At 46.5% G+C, this 21,683-nt stretch overlaps 1 protein-coding gene across 1 annotated transcript in view; it reads right to left on the reverse strand.

Annotated features, from left to right (window-relative positions):
- Nucleotides 1-21,404, reverse strand: part of LOC144818783 (glyoxylate reductase/hydroxypyruvate reductase-like) — a 228,384-nt gene extending 206,980 nt beyond the window's left edge. The window contains exon 1 of the mRNA XM_078676526.1: nt 21,160-21,404. Within this exon, the coding sequence (XP_078532652.1) occupies nt 21,160-21,341 (182 nt within the window). The 5' untranslated portion in view covers nt 21,342-21,404. The remainder of the gene's footprint in view (nt 1-21,159) is intronic.
- Nucleotides 21,405-21,683: the final 279 nt, after the last annotated feature.

The raw sequence follows: 21,683 nt of genomic DNA on the forward strand, positions 1-21,683 counted from the left end.
CTGGGATGGGGCAGTGAGCTAAATAACGGTGATGGATCAAGCCCTGATCTTTGGACTGGGTAAGAGTGGTCTGCTTAATTCAGACACTCTGTTCATCACCACCCCCTTTTCTGAATCGTTTTTGGCCACTATAGGTGTGGCAGGGTATACTCAGACATGAGTCCCTTGCTCACTGCTCCATCAGGATTCAAGCAAGCCGGGCCGACGGGGCTGAAATGCCAGAAACCGGTCCCCGGTAGCTCGTCTCCTTTCTGGTGAAGAATTGGCTTGGTAGTTTGGTCTGCCCTGTTCCCATGATGCACTGGGCCAGGGACAGACTAATTTGCATATAGCCAGGTTCTGAGCTGGGATGGGGCAGTGAGCTAAATAACGGTGATGGATCAAGCCCTGATCTTTGGACTGGGTAAGAGTGGTCTGCTTAATTCAGACACTCTGTTCATCACCACCCCCTTTTCTGAATCGTTTTTGGCCACTATAGGTGTGGCAGGGTATACTCAGACATGAGTCCCTTGCTCACTGCTCCATCAGGATTCAAGCAAGCCGGGCCGACGAGGCTGAAATGCCAGAAACCGGTCCCCGGTAGCTTGTCTCCTTTCTGGTGAAGAATTGGCTTGGTAGTTTGGTCTGCCCTGTTCCCATGATGCACTGGGCCAGGGACAGACTAATTTGCATATAGCCAGGTTCTGAGCTGGGATGGGGCAGTGAGCTAAATAACGGTGATGGATCAAGCCCTGATCTTTGGACTGGGTAAGAGTGGTCTGCTTAATTCAGACACTCTGTTCATCACCACCCCCTTTTCTGAATCGTTTTTGGCCACTATAGGTGTGGCAGGGTATACTCAGACATGAGTCCCTTGCTCACTGCTCCATCAGGATTCAAGCAAACCGGGCCGACGAGGCTGAAATGCCAAAAACCGGTCCCCGGTAGCTCGTCTCCTTTCTGGTGAAGAATTGGCTTGGTAGTTTGGTCTGCCCTGTTCCCATGATGCACTGGGCCAGGGACAGACTAATTTGCATATAGCCAGGTTCTGAGCTGGGATGGGGCAGTGAGCTAAATAACGGTGATGGATCAAGCCCTGATCTTTGGACTGGGTAAGAGTGGTCTGCTTAATTCAGACACTCTGTTCATCACCACCCCCTTTTCTGAATCGTTTTTGGCCACTATAGGTGTGGCAGGGTATACTCAGACATGAGTCCCTTGCTCACTGCTCCATCAGGATTCAAGCAAGCCGGGCCGACGAGGCTGAAATGCCAGAAACCGGTCCCCGGTAGCTTGTCTCCTTTCTGGTGAAGAATTGGCTTGGTAGTTTGGTCTGCCCTGTTCCCATGATGCACTGGGCCAGGGACAGACTAATTTGCATATAGCCAGGTTCTGAGCTGGGATGGGGCAGTGAGCTAAATAACAAGGATGGATCAAGCCCTGATCTTTGGACTGGGTAAGAGTGGTCTGCTTAATTCAGACACTCTGTTCATCACCACCCCCTTTTCTGAATCGTTTTTGGCCACTATAGGTGTGGCAGGGTATACTCAGACATGAGTCCCTTGCTCACTGCTCCAACAGGATTCAAGCAAGCCGGGCCGACGAGGCTGAAATGCCAGAAACCGGTCCCCGGTAGCTTGTCTCCTTTCTGGTGAAGAATTGGCTTGGTAGTTTGGTCTGCCCTGTTCCCATGATGCACTGGGCCAGGGACAGACTAATTTGCATATAGCCAGGTTCTGAGCTGGGATGGGGCAGTGAGCTAAATAACGGTGATGGATCAAGCCCTGATCTTTGGACTGGGTAAGAGTGGTCTGCTTAATTCAGACACTCTGTTCATCACCACCCCCTTTTCTGAATCGTTTTTGGCCACTATAGGTGTGGCAGGGTATACTCAGACATGAGTCCCTTGCTCACTGCTCCATCAGGATTCAAGCAAGCCGGGCCGACGAGGCTGAAATGCCAGAAACCGGTCCCCGGTAGCTTGTCTCCTTTCTGGTCAAGAATTGGCTTGGTAGTTTGGTCTGCCCTGTTCCCATGATGCACTGGGCCAGGGACAGACTAATTTGCATATAGCCAGGTTCTGAGCTGGGATGGGGCAGTGAGCTAAATAACGGTGATGGATCAAGCCCTGATCTTTGGACTGGGTAAGAGTGGTCTGCTTAATTCAGACACTCTGTTCATCACCACCCCCTTTTCTGAATCGTTTTTGGCCACTATAGGTGTGGCAGGGTATACTCAGACATGAGTCCCTTGCTCACTGCTCCATCAGGATTCAAGCAAGCCGGGCCGACGAGGCTGAAATGCCAGAAACCGGTCCCCGGTAGCTTGTCTCCTTTCTGGTGAAGAATTGGCTTGGTAGTTTGGTCTGCCCTGTTCCCATGATGCACTGGGCCAGGGACAGACTAATTTGCATATAGGGGCCAGGGACAGACTAATTTGCATATAGCCAGGTTCTGAGCTGGGATGGGGCAGTGAGCTAAATAACGGTGATGGATCAAGCCCTGATCTTTGGACTGGGTAAGAGTGGTCTGCTTAATTCAGACACTCTGTTCATCACTACCCCCTTTTCTGAATCGTTTTTGGCCACTATAGGTGTGGCAGGGTATACTCAGACATGAGTCCCTTGCTCACTGCTCCATCAGGATTCAAGCAAGCCGGGCCGACGAGGCTGAAATGCCAGAAACCGGTCCCCGGTAGCTTGTCTCCTTTCTGGTCAAGAATTGGCTTGGTAGTTTGGTCTGCCCTGTTCCCATGATGCACTGGGCCAGGGACAGACTAATTTGCATATAGCCAGGTTCTGAGCTGGGATGGGGCAGTGAGCTAAATAACGGTGATGGATCAAGCCCTGATCTTTGGACTGGGTAAGAGTGGTCTGCTTAATTCAGACACTCTGTTCATCACTACCCCCTTTTCTGAATCGTTTTTGGCCACTATAGGTGTGGCAGGGTATACTCAGACATGAGTCCCTTGCTCACTGCTCCATCAGGATTCAAGCAAGCCGGGCCGACGAGGCTGAAATGCCAGAAACCGGTCCCCGGTAGCTTGTCTCCTTTCTGGTCAAGAATTGGCTTGGTAGTTTGGTCTGCCCTGTTCCCATGATGCACTGAGCCAGGGACAGACTAATTTGCATATAGCCAGGTTCTGAGCTGGGATGGGGCAGTGAGCTAAATAACGGTGATGGATCAAGCCCTGATCTTTGGACTGGGTAAGAGTGGTCTGCTTAATTCAGACACTCTGTTCATCACCACCCCCTTTTCTGAATCGTTTTTGGCCACTATAGGTGTGGCAGGGTATACTCAGACATGAGTCCCTTGCTCACTGCTCCATCAGGATTCAAGCAAGCCGGGCCGACGAGGCTGAAATGCCAGAAACCGGTCCCCGGTAGCTTGTCTCCTTTCTGGTGAAGAATTGGCTTGGTAGTTTGGTCTGCCCTGTTCCCATGATGCACTGGGCCAGGGACAGACTAATTTGCATATAGCCAGGTTCTGAGCTGGGATGGGGCAGTGAGCTAAATAACGGTGATGGATCAAGCCCTGATCTTTGGACTGGGTAAGAGTGGTCTGCTTAATTCAGACACTCTGTTCATCACCACCCCCTTTTCTGAATCGTTTTTGGCCACTATAGGTGTGGCAGGGTATACTCAGACATAAGTCCCTTGCTCACTGCTCCATCAGGATTCAAGCAAGCCGGGCCGACGAGGCTGAAATGCCAGAAACCGGTCCCCGGTAGCTTGTCTCCTTTCTGGTGAAGAATTGGCTTGGTAGTTTGGTCTGCCCTGTTCCCATGATGCACTGGGCCAGGGACAGACTAATTTGCATATAGCCAGGTTCTGAGCTGGGATGGGGCAGTGAGCTAAATAACGGTGATGGATCAAGCCCTGATCTTTGGACTGGGTAAGAGTGGTCTGCTTAATTCAGACACTCTGTTCATCACCACCCCCTTTTCTGAATCATAGCACAAGGAGCAGCAATACCTGCCTCATGGAAAGGCGCAGAGATCATTCCAATTTTTAAAAAAGGAGATAAGGCCTTACCATCTAATTACAGACCCATCAGCCTTATCGATTCAGCGCAAAAATTTATGGGTAGAATGGTTCAAAATAAAATACAAGACTGGATAGATGAAAATGGAGTTCTCTCGCCATACCAAGCTGGATTTCGCCCCCTAACCAGCTCCATTGATCAGGTTTTCCACTTCCTAACCCTGTATTGGAAAAATGTTACCCTAGCAGATGGTCCATTGTTTGCTGTTTTTGTAGACTTAAAGCAGGCATTTGACCTAGTTCCGCGGCAAAAACTATGGAATGTACTAGGCGAACTTGGAATTAGCCCTGAACTATTGTCATTACTAGTGCGTATGCATGAGGGTAACTACGCCAAGATTAGATGGGGGACACAGGGCGAAGTCACTGATTCTTTCCCTGTAGAGCGTGGGGTGAGACATGGATGTGTCCTGGCCCCCACCTTATTCTCTCTTTATATCAATGGAGTAGTGGACCATCTCAGGAAATCACCAACTGATGCCCCTATCCTAGATGGGGTGCGGGTCCCGGTACTCATGTTCGCGGATGATACCTTGCTGATATCGCGAACGCCTAGTGGGCTACAAAAGTCAATTAATGCCTTTGGGGACTTCTGCAGGACTAGGGGCTTGGAATTAAATACTGCAAAAACCAAGTTCATGAATATGAACCCTGCTAAGTCGTTTAAGGGGGCAATGTATTATAATGGGGCTGTTCTAGAAGAGGTGGATGCCTTTACATACCTGGGTATTAATCTGCAGGGGAATATGCAGTGGAAATCGCACATTGATTCCACGGTATTAAAGTTCCATCAGCTGTCGGGGGCCATAGCTCAGAAGCATAAATCTTCATTGACAAAACCTATTCAACCTGTTTTGGAGATTTATAGCATGAAAGTTCTTGGTGCATGTCTTTATGGAGCAGAATTATGGGGGTTTGCTTACATCAATGGGTTGCCAGTTGCAGAGAATACATTTTTACGCCGGCTGATTGGCGTCCCGCAGAGTACCCCATCTATTCCTCTCCTCTATGATTTAGGGAGGAAAAAAATCGAGGACCAGGTTCGGCTGCGCCCACTACTATTTTGGAGGCGCATAAAGACTACGCCTGAACTGGGCCACTACGCTGCTGCACTCATGGATATTGTCAACTCTGACCGGTTCCATAAAATCACGTGGCTAAAAGAAATCAGGAATCTGTTAAACAAGCTGCATCTTGACCACTTATGGACTATTACTGACCCTGCAGCTTTTCCCTCCAAGGATTTGTTAAAGAAAATGTACTGGGACATGATATTCAGCTCGGTTCTGTCATCTAATCAGCCTTCGGTGTTAACATCCCAGTATTTGGAACACAAACTAGTCCCAACCTGTGAACATTATTGGGAACTGATCACAAAACCGTTGGACAGAAAGCTGTACTTTCAGTTCAGGGTGGGTTGCCTACCGCTTAATGCATTTACATTAAAATGGTCCCCTGGTAACGTTAACATCTGTGCTCACTGTAAGGATCTTGTTGAGGACATTCCACATTTTCTGTTCGCCTGCCCCCTCTATGCGGCTCCAAGGCAAAGATGGTTAAAACCTGTATGTAGAAATTTAGGGACTAGAATACATCAAGAAGCGCTTAGAATTCTAAGAACAAATTGATCCCCTTGTCTCGCCATTGCATTAGCCAAATATTTGGGCTGGGCATGGATTATACTCACCCGCACTTTATCTAAATGAATTGTGTTTAAAATTAGCAGAACGTTTTTAGATGATTTTTTACTCATTTATTGTATCAGGTTTCTATTTTTTAAGTGGTTGTACATTTTAAACATGTTTTCGACAGCACTCTATGTTTAATGTGTATTTTAATTGTTATAAACTAGAATAGTATTTATTATGTATAGAGTAGGGTGAAAATGCTTTTATGACAATGCTGTCGAATAAAGCTTTGAAACTTGAACTTGACTTAAACCTTTAAAATTGTATATCTCCGATTGCACTGATTCAATTTTTGTTGTTTTGGTCTCATTTTATCTATTAACCTTTACTCTATTTTTCTAAGTTAGTGTGGGATTTTCTGGTGTTGTGTTTCCACTTTATTACTGTTTGTGTGCTGCATAACACTACGCCTCCTAGCTAAGTCTGAATGCTTTAGTGCCAAGCTACCAGAGGATTAGGCACAGGTTGATTTAAAGACTTTTGTGGTACACTCTGACAAGGATTGCAGTTGTTGCTTCAGAAGGGTTTTCACCCCTTCAATCAAAGACCCAATTTCTCACACTTACCTTCCTCTTCTTGTGTTTGTCACTCCCCTGGAGCATAGCATTTAATATAATTTCATTAGCTGACATATCCTTCCGCAGCTCACTTTTAGGTAAGTACTTTTTTCTCTTTGGTTAAGTACTCTATCAGAGTTCATGTGTTTTCAAGTGTTCTCCATCATGTACTTTTTCCCCGCCAAATACAAACCCTTCATGTTGCTCTCTTGCTCGTGTGCTTCTTATCCTCGCTTGTGTGGTTCTACCCTACAAACTCCGCCATACAGCCGCGCTCCGTGTTACTCTACATGTTGTGCTGTTCCCCCTGTCCCTGTGCTGGTTTCTTCCCCGTATTCTGCTATCTCTCGCTCATGTGCTACTCGCCCATCCCATCCCTGCGCTCCGTGTTGTTCTCTCCTTCATGTGCTTCTCACCCACTCCACTGTAATGCTCTCTCCCGCGTGTGCCTGCTTGTATTCGCATAATGACACCACTCGCAACATTGGTACGTTATTGGCCCTTCTCTTTTTCTGCTTTTGTTTTTTGCCCATCCTGTTTATTGTGCCTTTCAACTTAACCACTCCCATCTCCAAGATCAACGTGTACCTGGTTTTATTAAGTAAAATACATTGTGGCTCATTACGATTTTGGGCGGAAAACCTCGCCCGACAGTCGCAATCTTCGCAACCGCGTCAAAGCCCTTCCGTTTGACTTGGTAGATTCACAGTCCGACCGCCCTAATACGAATGTAAACCGGACGGTCATTCCGACTCGGTTCCGACCGACTTACGGAGTATTCCTGTCGGTCGGAAGCGCACCGTAACCCCCAATGGATGATGTTTCTGCCATTGGGATAAAGATGTCGCTTTGCAACAGCCTTTCCGTGTCGGCTTGTTCGACATGAAAAAGCTGTCAGAGGGTGACTTTGGGAGCCTCTAGCAGGGCCTGCTGTCCCCCGAGGTCTGCGATTGGTGGCCGAGGGGGTACCTAAGGTTCCCCCCTGTGAAACCCTGCACTGTGTGGCAAGCCCCGTGGGGTGCCTGTGACAGGGTGCAGGGTTTTACACACACACCCCATTTCCCCATAGGAGCCTGTGTTACAGCCGGTTCTTGGGCGTAACACGAGCTCCCATAGGAAACAATAGGAATCTGTCCGACCAGTGTTCGGTCGCATCGTAATCCGGCGGTCAAAACCGCTGACCGCAAGTTGGTTGATTCCCCCCCAACATCATAATGAGCCCCAGTGTGTGTATGCTTCTGTTCAGGCACGGACTGGGAACCCAAACCGGCCCTGGCAAGTGCTCCCTCACCCCCCCCCCCCCCCCCCCCCCCACCCCCCGGGGATCGTGGGTGCGGCCGAGGTGTTTGCCAGGGCCGGTTTCGGCCGATTTTGTTACAGGGGCCGATAAACAAAAACGCCCCCGAGGGGCCCGACCCTGGCGGCCCACCGGTGCCCGCTATGGCCACTTTCTTTTGATTTCTGATAAAGGTTGGAGTTAAAGGGTGCCCAGGGCACTGGAACAAGCGAGTAAAATGAGCATCCTCCATCTAGTTGAATAGTATAGTTCAGCCATTATTAGGGTGCAGTGGTGGACTCCTAATAAACCCGGCTCCGGTGCCACTGCACCTGCCGCACTATGGATAACTACGCCCTACGGCAGCGTTGCCTCCGTTAGACTCTGCAAGGAAGGGGGCGAGAAGCTGGTCCCATTGTTTTAAACTGCGCGAGCATTAACTGGAGAATCGTCTGTGCTCACTGGAGTGAAAAAGTATGCTTTTGGGCTGGGAGACTATTAAGGAAAGATTATGACTTTTTTTGTGCGTTTCCTCGTGGTGAGGGAGAAGCAGCGGAGAGCGGGAGGGGTAATATCCGCTCTACTCTGGGGAGGAGTGATACCAGTTTGTTTAATCCTACTCAAGGCAAAACTGGGATTCTGTAATTGTTTGGCGGAAAAAGAAATCTTTCATAAATTACGCACGGGGGGAAACACAGAGCTCAAATTCTCCTCAGCCGGATACCACCTCTTTCCCCCACCAGCCCAGAAAACCTGCATCTTATTCTTTTACATGTTTGTATCATTCCGGCGAAATTTTAAGCTTTAGTCTAAACGGCCAAAGGTTAAGGTTAGAGCGAGTTAAATATTTATCCTCTCCCACCAGCCCGGTAATTGTTTCTATTTTCTCTGAGGCGCGTGCTGAAAACAGTGTTCCAATGTTTCCTCGCCCTCGCTGCATGATTGCTTTCACCGCAAATGAATAATGCAGCGAGTAATTCGGGTTTTTTGTAATGATTCAGGCGACAAAAAAATGCCAGAATATCATGCTTTATTTATGCCGCCATTTTGCCCGGGCGAGAAGATTTCGGGCAGGTGCTGGCACGGGAGCGCTGAAAGCATTCATTTAAATTTTAGGAAAAAAGCACGTTCTGAAAAAAAAGTAGAGTCGTGAACAGGTGTGTTATGCCTGCACGGGTGGCGCTGGAATGTTTGTGATCAATTTATTCCTTCACAGATTTGATCTAGATAAATTCGGAAAGTATTTTATGTAGATCAGACGAGTTTAAATATAGATCAAATGGGTTTTGTAATTAGAGAATTTATATAGTGTTACCACAAACTTGCTGGGCAAGAGGCACAAACGGGACTTTCAAAACATGCCAAGCTAACATGGCGACGTTCTGCTAAGCCTCCAGAGTCGAATGGCATCAGCTTCTGTCAGATAAGGGTGCCCTTCCACTAGTTGCTGTGCTGCCAATAGGGGGTCTACTGCACACGGGAGCAGGGGATGATTATGAGTCACAGAGCACATTTGGGGGGTTTAATTCCACAACCTTTTGTAAAATGTGTCACTTGAGAAGATATAGTCTGATTACCATGTCTAGCCAGGTCTGGCCGCTCAGTGGACTCAGTCGTCCACTGCAGGGGCCTGTTTTCAACCTCATGGTCACAGGTTCAAAACGTGGCAGGTCCACTCAGCCTTTCATCCATCTGAGGTCGATAAACTGAGTACCATTGAGTTGGGTAAAAATAAACATCTGTCATTAAGCCCTAAGACCCACAGGTGAACGTGCACTTTACAAACACATGTTATGTCATACTGTATTTGAGATCCAAGCCCTTTAACTCTTTTTGGAGTAAGAGTTGACTGCTCACTATTAGCACCTTTGGAAAGACAAGTTTACAAAAGGATTTACTCCGTCCTCCAAATCGAACTAATAACTTGAAGACCTGGGACCCCAATGGTAAGCAACAGTATCCATCAGGGTTACAGCCCAGTAGCCATCTATTTGCCAGGATCTAAAGAAATATACTCCTGCCTTTTCTTTCATAAGAAAACATTTAAGAGGGGGGTGGGGGTCATAAATAGGCACAATGCTGTTAGCAAGTACTGGGTTCAAACTGGAATGGCATGGGGAGCAAAAAACGATGGATTTAGGCCCAGATCTTTGTACTGGGATGAATGTATGACATTGTTCTGCATTGTGTCCATCAATTGTTCTTTTTGCATAAAAAAACTACTTGAACCTTACCACTGGGCAACTCAACTCCATTAGTCTTAATTTCTAATCACTTTACTTAAATATCCTGAAAATAAACGTTAAATTATTCATCTGGGTAGGGCCCACAAAGAAACAAATTGCTTGAATAAAAATTATCAAAGATAAGTAGCATAAAACGAAATCAGTATTTTTGCACTGAAGGTTGGTCTTTAAAAGTAATATGTAATGTATGTCCGTCAATTTTTCTAGTTGCACAGATACATCATTTTTGTCGCTGTCCAAAAACCTGTGATAACCAGAACCATCAACCAAGCTATGGCTTACATTTTTTTTAATGTGTTAGAACCATGCATTATGTCATGAGATAAAATCAACTAAACAAAAAATGAGTATGAAATAAATCGATGCATATTTTAAATGTACCCAAGAGTCTGTACCTTTGATTTATCCATGATGCCAGACTAATCTAAGCGTGACATTTTTTAAATCTGGATTTTGTTCCAAAAATGTGAGAACTTCAGCAGATAATAACAAATGTACTAGGATCCAAGCAAGCCATTTCGCACTAAATTCCAGTCTAGTTTTCACTAATGCCCACAGATGGGCTTACCCCAATCCCAAATACTACAGCCATTCCACATGGAAAGTGGGATGAAAATGGGTAGTTTAAGCCATAGCTTTTATGTTTACTGGACATTCTGGGTAAAAAAGTTACAAGAATCAATGCAAGCCACACCACCCTGGACTAACATGGACCTCTAATTGTCAGAAATCCCCAGGATTGGTAGGGATCCCTGGGTGCCAGCCAACCCCAGACCCAAATATTTCGACCATCCCTCATGGCACATAAGAGGAAATTGGGATTTCTCTTGGTGTAGTTTGTACAGATGGGCTTTCAGACAGGTGGTAATCGTTCTCATTGTGCCTACTGGGGGGGGGGCAGAAAGATTGTCTGAGGGTAAAGATGGGAGTGAAGTTGCATGCCAGGATGGGACAGCACCCTACCCCACCCCATTCCTTCTTTCGAAACCAACACATGGTGTCTAGTAGGCTTTTTTACCCACTCAGGTGGAAATATTGGAAGAACTGATAGACTGTTTGGTGGCCTCCGGTGCTGCATGGTGGGGCTGTAGACCAATGTAAGTACAGACCAGCCTCCCCACTCAGTTCCTTTTTCTGGCCTGTAACCTGCAGTGTCGTGGGCTTTTTGCCCCACTGAAGCAAGCAGACTGAGTGTAAAATCTCTAAACGGCTCGAGTGGTCAGAAAAACTGTTTAGAACTTGGCATTTGCTAGGAGGTGTAGTCCAAAGCCAGTATGAGCAGGCCCCAAACCCAATTCTTTTCTAAAATGTTTTATTCTGTTTGCTTTCTGCTCCACTGAGATGAGCAGATTGGGAGTAAACCCCCAAACTGTCCATCCCTTCAGAGGGCCAACAAGACTTATATGGGTTGTATGAGAATATCGAAAATAAAAATATTGACATTCCAGAACATTGTGCCAAAAATATTGTCTACAGAAATATTGAGTTTACATAAGTTGTAAACTACCAAAATATTGAGAGAAAAAAATAATGAAACAGAATATTGACAAAAAGAAGGCAACTTTATTAAAAAATCATATTTATAGCACTATATATTATTTATTTCGAATATTAAAATGCTAAGTAATATTATAATTCAAAATAAATATTTTTAGTAAGTAATGTAAATTAAATATACATTTATATACTTTAAAAATATTTAAAACATATTAAAGTGAAAATATTAACAGTAACTCAGAAGTAAAAATTAACAAATGTATTACCAAAACATATGTGTAACTTAATTTAAATATTAAAATTAATATACCATCGTTTTAATGAATACTGTGAACTAAAAATATAAATAAATTATGTTTCCATACATATACATAAAAAATATAAAAGCAGTCTTTAAAGTATTAACAAAAATTACTTTAATATTAACAATGGTTTAAAAACTTAGCATTAACAAACATAAATTAAAAACCTATATTACACTTAAGTAATAACATGAATATAAAAATGTATACATTTTTAAAAAAATAAATATAAATAATAAAGAAAAAAGAAAACATATTTAAAAAATGTTCAATAATCAAAAATAAACAGCACAAGCAACATTGTTGTACTTCAATAGTCAGATTGACTGTTCTAAACAAAATTAGGAAATGTGTTGTACTTTGAAGGGGTTAGATTTGCTATTCCCACTCTAACGTAAGCAACAGCAAGGAAAGTGCTGAACTTTGGAGGGGTTACATTTTCTTTATACACTCCAACGTAAGTGAAACAGGTAAAGTGTTGGACTTTGGAGGGGCTAGATTTTCTATTCCCACTCTAACATAAGCAAGAGCAGGGAAAGTGTTGGACGTTGGAAGGGTTGGACATGCTATTCCCACTTCAAGCCGATGGTGCCTTGTGTCAAATTTGCATTTCATTTTCCCTTCATACGTAATTGTTAAGTGTTTTTTGTGTTGGTGAATTTGGGGGTTTAAGTCATTCAGTGCCCAATGATTGTTCCAGAATTGCGGACCTGCTTGTATGTTAGTGGGTTATACAGCCTTTTTTTTCTTCAAAATATCTTCACTGTATGCTAAGCGTAGATCCCTCTCTGGTTTTCAACTATAAGGAAGTGCATGTGTGACCACTCAGACTGTGATTAATGGTTCGAATGCCAAAGGGGTTTGAATAAAATGTGTGACCCACATAGTTTACAGCAAGTAATCTGCTGTATTATAAATAGAAGAACCTCATGGACTGAAAGCCTTTACCAGGTGGTTGCCTTCTTACCTTTGGACTGTTTGACTGGTGTTAGATGATGGCTCCGCCCACAACATTTCTCTGGTTGTCAGCATTGCTGAGGGATTGTGTGCATGTGTTGAGGGATTGTGTGAATATCAATCCTATATGCCAGGAAAGAAGTTCTTGAGGCATAAACAGTCACTAGCCGGTTTGGAGTGCTAAATGAGATAAACTGGCCAAAAACTGTTTAATAATGAGTGAAGAGGACACAATGGATGGTGAAGGTGAACTGCTGGATCTTCTTCTTTCCTAAGCCTGGCAGAGAGGGTCCTTTTGTTGTAGCATGAGAGTGAATCCGTGGTACTGTTGAAAATAAATGCAGGCTCCTGCCCTTTTAATATATAAGCGCCACAGGGTGTTCCATGGCAAGGGATGTCAGCACAGTGTTTTAATTGTGGCGGAGGGCATGCAGCACCCTCCCCAAACCTCTTGAGGCCAATAGACCCCATTCCATGGGGCCAATATCTAAATTAATGGGCACAATGGGAGTTGACTGGAGGTGGCAGGAGCCACAGGGGCATTCGCGCTCAGCAAGCATGGTACAAGTATAATGTCCAGCTCCTGCCAGCCACCCCTGAGGATGCGGGCTGGGGAGCAGGCAGGGGCGCAGGGACCTTGGACCTCCCTCCACGGGCCTCCAACTTTATAAACAAGAGTGGGTGACACCCGAAACATGAAAAAAACACAGGAAAAAAATAATTATAGATGAGTGGCTCACTGCTCTGCCAAGGATCACCTCATAATGCCCTGTGAGGACTTTTTAGTCATAAAAAGGGGACTTGAGCATCACCAAGCATTTTAAAAATGTTCTGGAGGGTTGCAAGGAGAACAGCAGCCCCCCAGCAAAATTTAAAACAATACGGCAAGTTTCCCGAGTCATTAAATCCATGACCACAGGACAGCTTACCATATATTTTGAAAGCACTTTCAGGTGGAGCTGTATGTTTCAGCTGGAGTGCATGTTAAAACAAGCATATGCAATGCAATAGGTCTCACATTTCTAAGAGTTACAGCTTTTGGTGTTGTAAATGACAATGTGTTTTACCTATGTGTTGTGGTTGAGAGTGTAGTGGACACATGTGGTGTGGAGTGGAATTATGTGGGTTGTATTGTAATTGTTAGTTGCAGTATGATGTGTAAATGTGTTGTGTGTATTGGAGGTATGTGGTGTGTTATGGAATGGTGGTGTGTTTTTGAAATATGTGGTTTGGTGTGGAATTATGTGGTGTGTATTGGAAATGTGTGGAGTTGAATTGTGTGGTGTCATGAAAGGAAGGAAGTAATGCATCTGTTTACGAGTATATTTTAAAATTAAGAACCCACACTGTATTTCCTGAGAGACACAAGCCCAGGAGATACAAGCTCCAGGGAGACATGTGTCAGATAAAACCTTATTTTTAACCAAATGTCAAAAGGATGTGAGGGTGTGGCGTAACAGATAGGGCTGCCGACCTTCAAGCTGGGGAACCAGGTTAGAGTCTGTCATTGGCTCAAACATGCTGTGATTCGGGGTAAATCACTTAATCTCCCCGTGCCTACAAATGAATGTGTCTAATGAAACTGGTGCTCATGTAAAGTGCTCTGATACCTTCGGGAAAAGTGTATGCCATATAAAACTGCAACAAAAAAAATAATGTTCAATTTTCCACATCCCATAAAATTAACTTCATTGACATAGTCAAATGCAAGTTGAATCACAGGACACAGAGACCACTATACCATTGACTGCATAGCTGTCAAACACCGACTTTGACCAATTATACCATCCACACCTAACAGCAGAGATCAGCGAGCAGTTCTCATACCAAACGGAGCTGCAACCACAGCACTGATAGTTTCTATTGTCATAAAAATTACAACTTCCTTGGTGCACTGTGTCCCACGTCCAGAAACTCACTGTCACTTCCATAGTTTATTACACTTCCATCCTACTGGACCAAGATGGCGGGGAGAGTCTTCCCTCAGACTATGGTGTGATTATCTTTGGAACCGGTATGAGTATTAACAAGCATCTAACGATTCCGGGAGTAAGACTTGGAGAGGGGGTGGGAGCAGTTCAACACCAAATAGAACAGACAAAGGGGCATACGTACAAGAACTGCCGCTAACTAACGCTAATGCTAGTTAGCGGCAGTTTTATTAACACAGCCTATCGCCAAAAATGATCGCTCCTTTAGCGAAGTATTTACAATACGTCTCTACATGGCGATAGTTTCAGGTAGCTGCGGTGAAAATGGCTGGTAACACTAGCGTGAAGGCGATACAAATTCTGAGGTTAGTAGGCAAAAACTGACGAAAGGCTCATTAGCGGCAAAAAAACTCACGTTAGTCAGCCCAACGTGACTTTTTTGCCTCTAGAGGCAAAAATAGCCTATAAGTTTACCTCCAATGAAAAATAAGAAATAAAACCGATGGAATGCAGAATGGAGCAGCCAGGGCTAAGTGCGGCACAGATCAACACTCCCTCCCCCGAGCCCCCCAACAGCCAGGATGACCAGCCAGAGTCCCATTGGAAGAGGAAATTCAGGGCTACATCTATGAAAAGAAGCGCATCACTGTGCCAAACCAGTGATGCATCACTTTTCATTGCGCAATACTTGCAACACCATGGCATCCACAACCTTGAAAGCACGGACAGTCCTAGGGGCCCAGAGACCTCGCTGGGCCTGCGCCTGGGACCCGGAGTGGGATGCTAATGTGCTGTGGTGTCGCTGGGCCATGGCGGTAGACATTGAGGCGCGGCAATCACCCTTACCTGGTGGTGACATCTGGCAGGTCACATGGAGACACGTTGCTCACCTGTGTGAAAAGACTGCCTTGAACCCTTTGGAGCTGTGAACGGTAGAGGCGCTCCTGCACACCAACGTAGGGAGGTCTGCATCGCATACTCCGATCCACCACTACCACGGGGTGCACGGAGGAGATTATCAATGGTGTGCCGTACCTCTCTGCATCACAGGCCGTATGATGTTGTGCTGGCTGGATGCTGTGGAGGGTGAGGCCCCTGAGCTGTACCAAACTTGTGTAGCGGGAGAGCTCCAACTTTGCACCTAAGGGGGTCCTGTTGCCACACTTGCATCAGAAGGTTCTCCAGCGGACTTGGCGGCGACTGCTATACCCCGGTTTGTGAAATCCCACCTGGCTGAGGCTCCAGCTGGCTGAGTCAGAGATTTGGAGAGAGTGCAGCGCATTGAGCCCTGGTGTCAATGTCCAGGTGAGGAGAAGGTGGGACGAGTAGCGGAGGTGGCCCGGGGGCGAGTCGGGCCCAGGCCTAGCTCCTGTGGGTGATGCACACCATGCCCTGAGCAATCCCTGCACTGCGGCTGACCTACATCACCGAGGGCACAGCACAAGACTGGTGGGGAACTCCACTAACTCGCTCAATTCGCTGAGAACGGCCATTGGTGGCAGTGGATGCCAGGGGCTCGGGGCCTGTTCTGGCCCAGGCCCTTGGGTATGCAGCTTGATCCGCTGTTACTTGTTAGGGAACTGGGAAACACGGAATCTGGTCGCCACTGTCAGATCGGAAGAGGCAACCGGGTGGTGCTGCCTTTCCTTGCCCCCTTTTAGTTTGCTTTTGGGTGTATGGGGGACTAGCCCTTAGTGAACTTCCTCTTTCCACAGTGCTGCGCCGTCTGGTTGCTGCTGCTGCTGTCCCCATCTGCTGCTGCTGGTTCCTCTGACATGGAGGCCAGGTGTTCAAGCCCCTCCTCCACCGGCAGGCTCCAGCCTGCGCCTCATCCCTGGTGATCCAGTGGTAGAGCGTCACTGCTCTGCAGCTTGAATGCCCTCCCGTCTCTCTCATCTGCTGTTCCTGTTCATCTTTCTGCTCTGCTCCATTGCTATCCTACCTTTTTCTTTATTTTTATATCTTTTCTGTGTTTGGCTTTGTTTTTCCTGTGCTTTTTTGCAGTTCCTTTTTCCCTATCCTCTCCCTCATTGCCACTGCGATCGCCCATGTCCCCGCTCCCTCCAGTGTCCTTTCCTGCATTTCCCGCCTCACAGCTGTCCAGCCCCCCTGCAGCACTACTTAATGGGGGGCGCTGTGCGGCCCGTCTGTGTCTGTCTGGCCCTGTACCATGCCCAGCACCAGGGACCCTACCTCTCGGACACTCCACCACTACGACGCCAGCACCCTCCTCACCCTCGACCATGGACGCCACCCTGCCTGCCATCTAGTATTGCCGAAGAATACCCTTGTACCGTGAACCAGTCAAAACTGTAAACACACCTTCTGCCACATCAGCACACCAGCTCCTCTTGCCACCCAGCTGACCAACAGCGCACCCGACCGGCTCAACTCCATCGTCCTCAAGTGCAGTCCCTCCACAAAAACGCCACAGACATCTGGGACCTCCTCGACGCCACCTCTTCAGACATCGCCTTCTTCAGGGAAACCTGAACCAACCTATGCACCGAATGGACATCACCATTGCCATCCCTGACGGCTACTGAATCACCCACAAGGACCACCCGAACCTCCAGGAGGAGGCATTGCCATTGTCTACAAAAGCACACTCCGACTGACCATGCACTCTAATGACCCAACCGTGACAATGGAACACCTCCACTTCCAGATTCGGACCAACCCCAACACCATCCTCTGCGGCACCCTCATCTAAAGCCCCCCCAGACCACCATCATTCACCAGTGCCATTGTAGGCCTCATTGCACCCCAGGCTCTCCCATCCACCGACTATATCCTACTGGGAGACTTCAAGTTCCACCTGGACAACCCCAGAAAACCACGCCCTACTGCGGAACCTTGCCAACATCGTACTCAAGCAGCTAGTCACCGCACAAACCCACATAGCCAGACACATGCTCGAGCACATCGTCTCTGCCAGCGGGAACTTCTACTACAGCCACACCACCGGACTCTCCTGGACCGACCATCATTGTATACATCACGTCTTCACCATGCCCACAGTACACCATCGCCATCATCGCTACCTCCCTCAGCTGGATCATGGCCACCGACGAACTCCCTCAGCAACACCACTCTGCCAACGCTTACAGACGCAACACCACAGCGAGCAACCTCCACCGATGGATCTCCAACTGCATCGACACCCTAGCATTCCTCAAGAAAAGACCAGGCAAACAACACTCCAAGAAGGCCAACTGGTTCACTCCCACCCTCCACTAGTCCAGATGCACATGTAGACATCTTGAGAAGTGATGGAGCCACAACATCAATCCGCAACACAGTCACCCTTGCACCATGGCACAAAGGTGCCTGCGCTGGCGCATGGCAGCCATTGTGCACCAGCGTAGGGGAAAATGCAGGGGGCCTTAATCATGAGCCCCTTCTGACAGTTTCACTCTGCCAGTGCGTCATTTCCTTGAAGTACTTGCAGAGTGATTCTTACACCACGTTGTGCTGTATTTGCAAAGTGACGCATCTAGGCATATGTGTGACCTTTTGAAGCCTTGTGCCACATTATACCTGCATCAGGTATGATGTATGCAGGGTGGGCGTTCCCACCCACCAAAGCCTCATAGGAGTGGCGCAGTGAAATCCATTAGATTTCACTGCAACAATTGTAGGATGCCACTGCGTCAGTACCTTACGCCTGCCTCATGGCAGGCAAATGGGTGACACAGTGCCCCAGGGATAGGCTGGCCCCATGCATTGCTGGAGTTGTGTCATGCTTGTGACACAACTGCAGCAATGCGTGACTTTAGCGCTGACAGATACAACAGGATTCCAGGCGTATCTTTCATTAATTGCGTCATGGAGCCCTGTACAGTGAATACAGCGCATACATGGTGTCGTAAGAATGGCGTAATGAAAAGTGGTGCTGTTAATGTCCAGGTCGAGGGACACCGTTGTGCCCCCCAAATACATCATGTCTGTGAGACAGGTGTGCATTTCTGTACTTCTGTACAGGGTTGTGGAATGGAATTGCTGAACCTTTTTCTGTGTGAGTTTGAGAAGGCAATACTTTAACAAATAAGTAAGTCTGACTATCGCACAGCACAACTGACTTTTACTCGAACGTGCTTAACCTGTAGACAGGCCATGCAATGCTAAGTACCGCCCATATTACGTCACTAATGACATGTCCTATGATATAATTGATAACATTACTGCAACATCTGAAATTACATCATGAATGACAACACTGTGCACAGCGGGGCGTGAGTTACTTTAGGGCACGAGTTCTAGTTACTGGAACCCCGGAAGAAAAAACTACTTGTTAATTCAGGTTGAGTCATTGGTTTAAGCAGATCACTAAACTGGATGTGGGTACAGTGAGAAGGCAGGTCTGAAATATGACCTTGCGTGTCTCCACGGCGCGATCATGACAGCCCACCCATCCCTGAAAGCAGTGAATGGCGTCTTAAAGCTATGATGGTGGCGGATTCTACTGCAAAGATTCCAGAACCCACAGTTACTGGCAGTTCCCTTCCTTCGGCTTCAGAACACACACCAGCATTCTATTACGTCTTTTACTTTCTGCATTCCATACACCAGCTAAGACACACAGGGGATGGGGACATGGGATTTTACAAACCTCACTTTCTTACAAACAACAAAACAGCAGCCACTCTCTTCCAAGTACAAGGACAATCATTCACAGTCACTCAATTTTCAACATGTCCAGCGTACACATTCACTCAACAACAATCTGGTAAACTCTCCAGTACCCACAGAGAGACAACAAACAGCAGTCACAGAAACACTGCAACAGGTCATGACATGAGGTTCCTCAAACCTCACATCAAATAAACAAGCCAACTATATTGTGACTAACAGAGATCCAAGACATCGCAAGTCTTCTGATGTCCTCGGACATGAGGTTCAATCACCACATATCTGTATCCTTTGAGTGATGCCTCACAACACTTAACATTTATGACACACAGAATATGTAGTCACAGAAGCCCAGTCATGTAACATCCAGGGCTTGCAAACCACAGGCTTCCTTTGACAAAGGAATTCCCAGTCATCCATAAGTTTACACATTAAAGACATTGAACAAAACAAACACGGAAAGTATGACCATACATCTCCTCAACTCAAAAATCCCTTAACCAGACTCCGACACAAAACTTGCCATCACAATTACACTCATACAAAATATGCCCAGATATCTATCTCACTTTACTAAACTATACTGCAAACTCTCACACCTTTGCTATCTTCCGCAAGCAACACCCACATGCCCAGAAGGACGTCACTGCGCCACACACTCAAACACAAAAGTGCAGCATCATCGCCTACACCCTTTCACATCAGCTGCACACCAACATGACCAAATGATAGGCTGAAAAAAAAATCACTCAGCACTACGTCCTCTGGCATCTCCGCTAGAAAAAGACGGGAAGTCTAATGAAGACAATCATTACAGCCTCCATTAGACGTATACTAAAAATGATTGACACAGTGCAACTATCAAACACTAGTGCAGTCCAGAAATACAACCACTGTCACATAGTAAAGAAATATTAACCTACAAAACACTAGACCTACATCAAACATTGCCATTAAAACCTAACTCTGACCGACTCCCTTGTATGCACACTGAATAAAACACACCACAGGATAATCACAAATGTACTCAGCCTCCTGTACCACACTCCTAACACATCTTCGGACTTTTAAACGTGTAGGTGTGACATAAACAGGAGTACGATATGCTTACTCAAGAAGAATATCTTAGAAAATAGTCATTGTGCTCTGAGAGTAAACATTTCTTACTTCCAGTAGTTCATGAGCATCTCGCACCCAAGCCTGGAATAAGATACCAGAACCTTATTCTCAAAAGTCCCTCAGGGGCAAAATGAGTGAGTGTGCCTGGTTTTTGCACCACCAGGTCACTTTCATATTTAAGGAGTTAAGATGCTTATGTAGCCATTTTAGTAATAGAGATTGCACCTGACCCATCTCAAGGAAGCATTCCATCCTTTGGCCCCATGCAAGTGAGGAATCACTTTACCTCTGCACCACCCTTTTACAGACACAGAGGCAAGAGCAAAGGAGCTGCCAGGGGTAGCACTGACTGAGCGCTCCCCTAAATGGCACCCCTGGGAAAGAGGGAAAGATGGTCCTAATGGCTCTCCAGCCATCTCATTGCAGGCAGGTACTGTGGCTTACTGCAATTGCCTGTAGGGGATCTCTACCCACCCACCCCCATTCAATTGCACACTGGTGGTTCCCTGCTTATTAAAATGTGTGCTGGCTGCTTCAAACAGCCAATCTGCCTTACATTAATGCGCTGTCCGCCAGGCAGGCGTAGGTTCACAGCTTTACTGGGGGCAGCGCATTCATTGTGATAGGATGAACTGACGCAGTCTGCGCCCAGGGCGCCAAGTTAAAGATGCGCGCTGCGTAAACTAGGGAAGTGGGCCCTATCTGTGATATTGGCCAAAAAGTTTTTTTAAAAACTGCATATTACGGTGTGACTCACATCAAAAGCAGGAGTAAAACACATTTACCCATAGAAAATACTTTGTGACTCAAGCCTGATATTAAGGTGTGAGCCACATCAAAGACAGCTGCAAGACACACCTTCTCATAGAAATGACTCGTGAACCGAGCCCTCAGTTTTCACCATTTCCTAACAGATCATATCAAATCACTCACATTCCTGACTGCCGAAGAATCTTCATGCCATCCGGTGGAATGCGCCTGGTCACATACACCCTCGGCAGGTGCTTCCCGGCAGCCTTCATGGCTTCCACTCGGCAACAGGTGTGTATCTCCGAGAGCAGGAGCCGCCTCAGAGCCCTGAAATGAGAGATGTTCCACATGGCGCACCAGGACATATTTCAGACCCTCCAGAAGACTTTGAACCTGGAGTCTGTGCCAGTTCAGTGAGCTCGCGGTTCATGCAAACATTGGGAGGATCGGCGATAAGGCCCTTTCCTCCAATGCCTGCCCAGCATGTTATTTTTACCTAGGCGACCTTTGGTGACGCAGCTTGCACTTCAAAGTTTTAAAATGTAACTGACAGGACCCAGCAAACAGAAGATAAGTGCAAGGGGCTGTAATAGGCATTATGCATCATGCCAAAACCTGGAAAATGCTACAGTATCTCGAAAATGTAACAGTGAACTAGGAAGAGATATAGGCATAGATTCATCAAGCAAAAATCCGTTCGCAAAGGG

Source organism: Lissotriton helveticus, chromosome 2_1 (assembly GCF_964261635.1).
Source record: "Lissotriton helveticus chromosome 2_1, aLisHel1.1, whole genome shotgun sequence".
NCBI lineage: Eukaryota > Metazoa > Chordata > Amphibia > Caudata > Salamandridae > Lissotriton > Lissotriton helveticus.